General features: G+C 38.3%; 1 protein-coding gene across 1 annotated transcript in view; it reads left to right on the forward strand.

The window, feature by feature from the left end:
* The window catches only part of itfg1 (integrin alpha FG-GAP repeat containing 1), a 129456-nt gene extending 120819 nt beyond the window's left edge, over positions 1–8637 (forward strand). Inside the window, exon 18 of the mRNA XM_058381546.1 lies at positions 6020–8637. Within this exon, the coding sequence (XP_058237529.1) occupies positions 6020–6079 (60 nt within the window). The 3' untranslated portion in view covers positions 6080–8637. The remainder of the gene's footprint in view (positions 1–6019) is intronic.
* Positions 8638–9731: the final 1094 nt, after the last annotated feature.

The following is a 9731-nucleotide window of genomic DNA, read 5'->3' on the forward strand; positions in this document are numbered from 1 at the left end:
GAAAATATTGCCAAGTCAAGATAGATTTTGACCCAAAAAACTGAGTGCTGTAATGAAATACATACATATATACACACACACACACACACACACACACATAATATATGCCTAATATATCCCACCCACTAACAGGTGCCATGATGAGGAGATCATCAGTCTTATTCACTTCACCTGGATCTGCTCACAGTGTTATGGCTGATCGGTTTGTGTCTATGTGTGTGTGTGTATATATATATATATATATATATATATATATATATATATATATATATATATATATATATAGTTAAAAGTTTGGACACACCTTCTAATTCAATGTTTTTTGTTTAGTGACTTTTTTTTCCTACATTCTAGAAGAATACTGGAGATTTCAAAACTATGAAATAACACACATGGATTGTAATCCATATGTAATGACAACAAAAAACAACAGTCAGTTGTTATTTTAAGACACGAAGGTCAGGTGTTCTGGAATAGTTCTTGCAGGAACAGTATTGTCAAGTGCATTTGCAAAACCCATCAAGCACCATGATGAAACTGGCTCACATGAAGACCATCCCAGTAAAGCAAGACCAAAACTGACCTCTGCTGCAGAGGAGAAGTTCATTTAGAGTTACCAGCCTCAGAAATCACCAATGAACAGCACCTCAGATTAGAGGCATTATGAAGGCTTTACAGAGCATCAGTAGCAGACATATCTCAATATCACCTGTTCAAAGGACATTATTGTGGATTTCGGCCGCCTTCAGCATTGTTTTACAATGTAGAAAGAAATAAACATCAGGAAAGACCATGGGATTAGAAGATGTGTCCAAACTTTTGACTGGTAGTGTATATAGCTGGAAAAAATAATACAACACTGCCCTTGAACCCTATTGAAAACCTCTGGAATGTCATCAAGAGGAAGATGGATGGTCACAAACCATCAAGTAAAGCTGAGCTGTTTGCTTTTTTGCAAAAAGAGTGGTATAAAGTTCCCCAATAGCGATGTGAAAAACTGGTGGAGATCATGGAGCCAAAACACATGCAGATCGGGGTTATTCCACCAAATACTGATTTCTTAATGTTATTTAGCCAAAGCATTAACACAATTTGTTTACACATTATTTGCATTTTGTTTTATCTGAGTTATTAAAGCTCTGCAAATACTGCATGATCTCTGGTTATTTTGACGTGTTGTCATTCCCTTTAAATATACACTCTAAATAACAATAGTTATATTTTGAATTTAGCAGAAATATTGTCAGCAGTTCACAAAAATGAAACAAAACTCTTCATCTCACCAATACATGAACCTGGAAGAAAAAAACATAAGAAACTGATTATATTGCAGTGGGCTCTTATTTTTATATATACACACACACACACACACACACACACACAAAAGTGAATATAGAAAAAACAAAGAGAAATCTTATGGATGGTTTTTACAGCAGGTTAGAATCAGACTGTGTGTGTAACTGAGTGTGTCCAAGCATGATTGTTTTGTGTGTGTGTGCGCACATGTGTGAAAAAAAAGACTCATGCATGCTCTGCGTGTGTGTGTGTTAGTGTTGGCACTCACTCACTCACTCACTCTCTCTCTCTCCATCTGCTCTCTTGATTATTCACGCTGAGAGCCGTAATTACTCAAAGAAGCACTCCACTTTTGCACAACTACATTAAAGTAACTGCCTGCCTGTGTGTGTGTGTGTGTGTGTGTGTGTGTGTGCAGGTGCTAGGTGTGTGTTGTTTGTGTGCCTTCCACTTGACTGAGTCTGTTTGTGTCCAGCTCCATTTCAATGACACATTTATCAGTGTGACCTGATTTCCATTTCTCTGTCTCCTAGTATTTCTTAGTAATATACATATGGCTGTGTTCCAAATGGGACGTGTAGTGTACAGGGTATAATACACACTGTTCTGTCTGCTGGGCATAGTGCACATGGTGAGAGACACAAAATAATTTATGCAAATGAGAAGTGGTGAAATGTTATCTATCTGGCTACTTACTGATAGCTGTTACTTACTGTACTGCTTAAAGTGTTTGATTTACCCAAGAGTGAACAGCACAGGTGATCTACCTGTCACACAGAGCAGCAGAGCTAAATGTTTTCACCCTTATGACACTAGTACACAGAGATGCACTACACTGATCCTTTTTATACTCGAGCATTTTGCTCCTGTTTTATTTTTAGCATAGAGATGTCTGATTTAAGCTTGGCTATGTGTACATTCTCTAGCTAGTGCTGTCGTTTGTGTACCTAACATGGCACTGCTAGTATAACCATGACAACTGGAATTGAAGAAAAGAAGGAAACGCCCACGTCCGACCGAAGAAGAGAGATTTGAGTCACTTTTATGCACTTTGTGGAGATACCATGTCTAAAACCAGTCCATTGAACTAAACCTTTGCACTGTTCCAGCCCTAGTGTTTAACGTTATTTAAAGTGTTTATAAATAGTCCAGGAACATCACATCTGAGCAAGTCTCTAAGCAAACTGCAATGTTACCATAGCAACCAGGATCTGATCGTCACTATAGTAAAGCATTTTTCTTTAATGTTTTACTTTTTTAATAATTATCCACAGCTACCACAACTACAGACTAGCAAGCAGGTTTTAGGATCAAATAACCATCTTCTATTGGGTGATACAAAAATATAGTCCAGAGTAGTACATCATCTGCATACCTTTGAACATATATGCGTTAGAAGCAGGAAAAATGGACAAGCATAAGGATTTGAGCGTGTTTGTGATGGCTAGACGACTGGATCAGTGAACTCCAAAACTGCAGCTCTTGTGGGGTGTTCCCGGTCTGCAGTGGTCAGTACCTATCAAGGTGGTCCAGTTGTGAACTGGTGACAGGGTCATGGGCAGCCATGGGTCATTGATGCACGTGGGGAGAGAAGGCTGGCCCGTGTGATCTGATCCAACAGACGAGCTACTGTTGCTCAAATTGCTGAAGAAGTTAATGCTGGTTCTGATAGAAAGGGGTCAGAATACACAGTGCAGGACGGGTCAGGGCAGGAAAAATCGGGACCGACACAATATTAGACAGGTGGTCATAATGTTATGACTGATATGTGTAATCTTCATTCACATATTGTTTACGGTGTACTGCCGTGAGATGTAGTTTGGTGCGTTCTGTGCTATTTCAAACCTGTCCTGCTTCTGCCTAAATCACACTCTCTCTCTCTCCTTTAATATCTCTCTCACGCTTTCCTTTGCTCAATATTTCTCAAATCCTACCACACTCTTCCCCCCCGCACCCACCATGATTGAAGTGGCTGCAGGAGATAAGAGCGAGGCGCTAACCTTTAGCATGAGGGAAAACAGCATTCAGAGTTGAGCTCGCAGATCTTTCCATCTCAACCGACCGCATGACTCTGTGGGCGAGAGAGGAAACGAAAGGATGAGGGACACGCTCTAGTGGCGGTTATAGACTAATATAAATGAAGGGGAGGGGCAGAAAGGGCCAGCGGGACCTCAGGCGGGGGTGGGGGGGATATTACGTATATAAGGTTTCTTTTTATAGCTTTATGTCTATTCTTAAACTAAAAAAGGTTAACACTTTTCATTAAGGTTCTGTTAAATAACACAATCATCTTCAGCATAAAATAAACCATAAATAAGTTTAACAAATTGACTAAAACCATTAATCCATGACTAAAACCAGGCACATGAACAAGCAAGAACAAAATATGCCATTTTGATCATGCAAATATTACAAATCTTAATACTTTTATATTAAAATACAGCCTCAGTTCTTACTTTTACCAATTAATATCCACATTTAAAGATGTATTAAGGTGCTGGTCATTGTTTACTTGGTGGTTAATGAATATGCTGATTAGTTGGCTTTGGTTTATTTTATATTTAATAAAAGCACATTAATGTAAATTAGTGAGAGTTAGTTGCTTTGTTAAAGGTGTTTTAGTCCAATAATTTGTGGACTGTTCATTTATGGTAATTTATTATAGTAAGAAAAAAAGTTTAAGATAAAAAATTATTAGGAAACAAATTATATAAAGGATAAACTTGGAAAGTGTTCATAGTCTTGGGAAAGACTAGGATTAGATTTTCTTAATTAGGGTTAATTTTTGCTTGTGTGCTCAAGACAAGTGCAAAAAAACCCTGTTGAGTTATTGGACCTAATGGGAAACAGCTAGCTGGTGTTAGCTAACCTGACAGGATTTTTGTTTAGCTATTCATTCATTAACTAATTAAAAACTTGAATATATTATACAATATTTCACTTAATCTATACTAAACAAACAAACATACATTTTATTTTGTTGAAGGTTTGTGGAGGATTCTAAGTCTATTCGCGTTTAGCAAACTACGTAGCTGGAAAGCTAGCCGTAGCTAAAATACAGATGAAAATTAATCTAGAACTCATTTAGATATAAATAGTCAATATTTTAGTTATTTTGGAAACGTATAAAGACGGAATAATCTTTCCGACTTTCTTACCACAGTAAATGTTGCTAAAAAAAATTTCCCTCCAATATTCTGAGGTAAAACATTTTCGGTTGGCAAACGAGTCGAATCTTTGAGTCGAGTTTTTTAAACGTATCTTTGAATCAGCGTGTTGTAATAGGCGAAAGCATATAGTTGGTAACCGACACACTGATCTGAAGAGTCGTTTAGATGAATCGGCGTATGAAAGATAACGAACGAAGTGATTCGGATGTTTTATTAAATTTGAATCGTGATATTAGAGTATGGGAGATATTGGAGGTATTTTTTAATTGTATAGAACGGAGAATATGACGGATTAATTGAGTTTATGGAAGTTCGCCACGCTGGTCTTAGACAACGCGCGAGTTCATTTTAACGCGCGCGCGCGACTATGCTTTTTTGTTGTTGTTGTTGTTTTAAAGCGCGCGCTTTTCGGCGGGAGAAAGAAACTTGGTCGCGTCTACTAAAAAATATGCCACGATGACCCTTGCTGACTAAGGAAGACAACACACACACACACACACCTGCACGCGCGCGCGCGAAGTGTGAATCAGTTCATCCCAGCTGAGAATAGACACCATTTTTACTTTGGCTGAGGCAGACAATAATCACATACACCGCCATTACACACACATACTCGCGCGGCTTGTGTTTTATCAGCGCGAGACAGAGTGTGTCTGGTTCAGGCTATATCAGTGATCGCACCCAGAGGTTTTTATGCTGCTGTGAAGTGCGCCATTGTCTGTGTAATGAGTTCTTCTCTCTCTCTCCCTCTCTTTCTCTCTCTCGTTCATGTGTGTGTGTCTGAAGAAGAGCTCTGTGTGCTGTTCCCATAGTTGTTCATGGCAAGCACGCGCAGCATTATCGCCATTAAAGCACCATGGAGTGTTTTCTAAACGAGTTGACTGACAATTTGACGCTCTCACACTGACCCACACATTACAACAAGCGACAATTAAAAGAAAAGAAAGAAAAAAAAAGCGATGTACACAACGTCCCTCTTTATCACAAATATAGTGGAAGACATTTTCATCCAAGATTTTATTGGCGTCTCGTACAGTGTGGCCGAGTAATAATCTGAAAAGCCTGCTGAAATCGCTCGGTCTAAACCCAGCTTACAGGAAGCTTACTGGAACTAATGCTGTTCGTGTTCGTAATGTTTTCACAGAGATTACAAAATTCACTAACTTTTGAAAGGGTTGTGACTTGGTTTTGTCATTTCTCAGGACGACATGACGCTCCATACGACTACATTTGTGCCATAATTATGTCTTGCGTCACTGGATTTTAGTACATGGAGCATTTTCTTATTAATCTACCCACATGCCTATCACATTTCTGCTCTAATTCAAGCTGTCTGCTAATGTATAGCCCTGAACTATCAGCTCTTAGCATGTCTTCCTTGTTAGCAACATGAGTGTCGTAGCATCCAGTACAAATCGAATTGAAGCCAAGCCTGTTCGGCTAAATGAAATGATTTGCGGTCATTTGACATGACCAAGCTGTTTCTCTCATGCCGAGAGAAGAGTACAACAGTTATGAAACATATTGATGTATATATTCTGAACTTTTTGCAGAAAGCAGACGACCGCGAGAAGAGACAAGAAGCTCATCGCTTCCACTTTGACGCCATGTGAGCAACCGGAGTGCATCAAGGGAAAAATAAAGCAGTCCCTCTTAAGCATTCATCTCACCGGATACTTTATTTATTAATTTATTTGATATGATTTCCCCCACTGGAAATGATTTTTATTTTCTGTTTCTTCTGAATGTTACTGAACATGTGCAATCTTGGGAAAGTGTGGCTTTTATAACTCACTTACGATATTTTCCACCTCGTATTTGTTTGTGATGGACGATTACTTGAACATTACAACATTACAGTTTGTTTCTTATAGTTGGAAGCAAGCAGCGGGAGTATTGATTTCCACAAAAAGCAAAGGAATATTTCGGTGCCATTTTATTTGTCCTACTGGCGTAAAGTGTTATGTTAAATGTATTTCTTTCTCTGACCTTGCGAAAGGGAAAAGTAAAATAAAGGGAGGATTAGTCTTTATTTCTGGCTCTTGTTTTGATGCGCTTTTAACAGAATGTCCGTATCAGTCATATCTGTCTGCTCTGCTTGTTTTAATGTCTAGCAATGAAACTGAACATTTTCCTTTGCTAAGCAGTGAGGTATGCCAACCCCCCCCCCAAAAAATCATTTTCACTGTAAACATTACAACTACACTGTAAAATATTTTCATTTTGTAGTTTATTTGGTTTCCTGTAAGAACTTTTCTTTTGGAAATGGTCTTCAATCAATTTATGCTGTGTTTGTTGATTCCTTTTGCACCTCACAGCCACCATTTCAGTATCATGTACTAACTAAGTATTTGTACTCGAACAGCCCAATAAAACAGACGATTTCATAGATCTCCATAGCATCTTGAATTGGAAATATATATATCATTTGAAACACTTATATCAAACTATAACTATGAGATTTTGGGCAGTAGTTGTACAGTCAGCGCTGTGAAATGAATCTGGTTCAGGAATCCAGTTTTAGCGTTGATGGAAAAGCATTACTGGAACTTGCATTTTTATCTTCATTAGCCTCAAGGCTTTGGGGCACAATTTAGAAAGCAAACCTATCTTGCTTACATTGCCATAAGTAAGACTTTCATATTTGGCTCAAGTTTTCTTTCAAGAATGTGATTTTTTTTTATGCTGGTTTCCTGCTCACCCGTTAGGTCCAACCAGCCAAGTGCATCCACTCAAGTGCAAGAACGAGAATATGAAGGAATTTGATGTAGGTTATTAAACAGGTTTCCCGTAGCCTCAGCTTGTAGATAATGAAACACCATACAGTGCATCATTTTTGGTAGGGAAGTGGCAATAGATATGGGTATGATTTTTGTGTGTGTGTGAATTTTTTTTTGTTAATAGATCAATGTCCAAAATGTCACTTCATCTGTAAAACACACAGTCTTACTTTTAATTCAGCTTTCACTTTATTGCCTTATTGAATTACCTGCTGTTTTGCTGTGTGGAGGTCATTCCTGATACTAATACAACTTTGTCATTAACACTGGTATTATATTTATTATTTGTATTGTTGGTGATTTCTGATGGTATATTAATTTTTGTACAATACTAGGTTATGGGTGTGAATTTGGATTCATTCATGATGAACTATTCACCTTGTGACTGGTTTTCATCATGATGCATTGGTTGACACTTACAGATTTAATTTTATTGAATTTCTTTTTGTTTTTGCTTATTTTTTTTTATTTTTCTATTATCATGAAAGGGCTTTGCAGTGAGCCCTTCCATTATAATAAAACTCTAATCATTTCAGGGGTTTTTCACAGTTGGTTTGCGGTCTCTGATTTAGAGAACATTTATATTTTTTTGGTTTTTCACGCTGAACATGATTTTGTTTAATTCAAAAGCAAAGAAAATAAATAATGTCTGAAGGGTGTGTAGGGCTTAAAACACCCTCATAGAGCTCTTTCATTCATTGGTTAAAAATACAGCAACACAATATACATAGAAAAATCACAGAGTATGGAGAACTTAGTTATTTTCACGATTTTGTTGGTCATTTCAGCAGTGTTACAGCTCTGTTCTTTGGCCCAGTCTGGCTTCGTGGCTCAGTTTAGCAGCACACACAAAAATAATGTTGTGTTCTTACTTGCCTAATGAACCGCAGCGAGGTTGGGAACACATCAGGATTGCATTCATACAGACTAAACACTACATATGTGCTACCCTTAGGGTGCTTTGCAGTGTTTAGTCCATTAATAAATGGAGCCCTGGTGCAAACCCTGGAGCTGTAGTTCTGCAGAAATCCTGTATGTCGAGAAAAAAAAATAACACTGGACATGACTTGCATGTCCCGTCATGTTCCGTCTATTTACGACTAATGAATAAATGGGTTTCATGAGGACTTTGTAATGTGCAGTGTGACACCAAATCAAACCATGCAGCAAAATAAATTATTTTCAATCTGATTCATACTCCCAAACACATTAATGAATATCTCTTTGTGGTTAAAGTGGTCTGTGTGCAGCAGCTGAAACCGGACCTGTCATGTCCATAACACATTTGTAATGTCTAAAATGTGTATTGTAATAAAATGCTTCAACTGGATTAACTTTATGCTTGCTAGTCATTAAATGTATGTGGAAAATAAACTGTACCAAACATTCAATATCCTGATGTAGGCTTTCTTTAAACTGTGATCAAATCTATCTATCTATCAAAAGTGCTTTATTTCTATTATGATGCTCTAGCTTTAATTCCATATTATATTAAAAGAGATGTATCTCTTTAATCATTATGTAACCAACCACATTTCCCTAGGAATCTTTCCAGAAAGTATAGGCACTTATCCAACCCAGCGGTCACAATAAATTATTCAGAGAATATTTCTGCTCCTGTTATTTTGCTTTTAAATCAGAGATGAAGCCTATGAAAGGAGGACGGTCACACCAGCTGTTTGTCGGGTCATTCTGTAGAGAACCGATGAAAAATAAGCACTGTGTAGAGACCAAAATTGCTGTGGCGGTAAAATAAATTTCACTAGTAAATTTCACATAGGTCAAGTTCAAGTACAAAACATATTAAACCACAGTGGTGCAGTGGGTAGTGTAGCTTCACCGTTTTCAGGGTCTTTCATCCACCTTCCAAATGCAATGCCAGTAGTCTGTGGATTTGCGACGTTAAATTTGAATGTCAACGTACGTATTCACACCGATCAGGTATAACATTGTGAGCAGTTACAGGTGAAGTGAATAAGACTGAGTATCTCCTCATCATGGCCCCTGTTAGTGGGTGGGATATATTAGGCAGCAAGTCAACATTTTGTCCTCAAAGTTGATGTTAGAAGCAGGAAAAATGGACAAGTGTAAGGATTTGAGCGAGTTTGACGAAGGGCCAAATTGTGATGGCTAGACCACTGGATCAGAGCATCTCCAAAACTGCAGCTCTTGTGGGGTGTTCCCGGTCTGCAGTGGTCAGTATCTATCAAAAGTGGTCCAAGGAAGGAACAGTGGTGAACCGGTGACAGGGTCATGGGCGGCCGAGGGTCATTGATGCACGTGGGGAGTGAAGGCTGGCCCGTGTGATCCGATCCAACAGACGAGCTACTGTTGATCAAATTGCTGAAGAAGTTAATGCTGGTTCTGATAGAAAGGGGTCAGAATACACAGTGCAGGACGGGTCAGGGCTGTTTTGGTATCAAAAAGGTAGACCAACACAATATTAGGCAGGTGGTCATAATGTTATGCCTGTTTGGTGTATTAC

Source organism: Hemibagrus wyckioides, linkage group LG27, assembly GCF_019097595.1.
Source record: "Hemibagrus wyckioides isolate EC202008001 linkage group LG27, SWU_Hwy_1.0, whole genome shotgun sequence".
Classification (NCBI taxonomy): Eukaryota; Metazoa; Chordata; class Actinopteri; order Siluriformes; family Bagridae; genus Hemibagrus; species Hemibagrus wyckioides.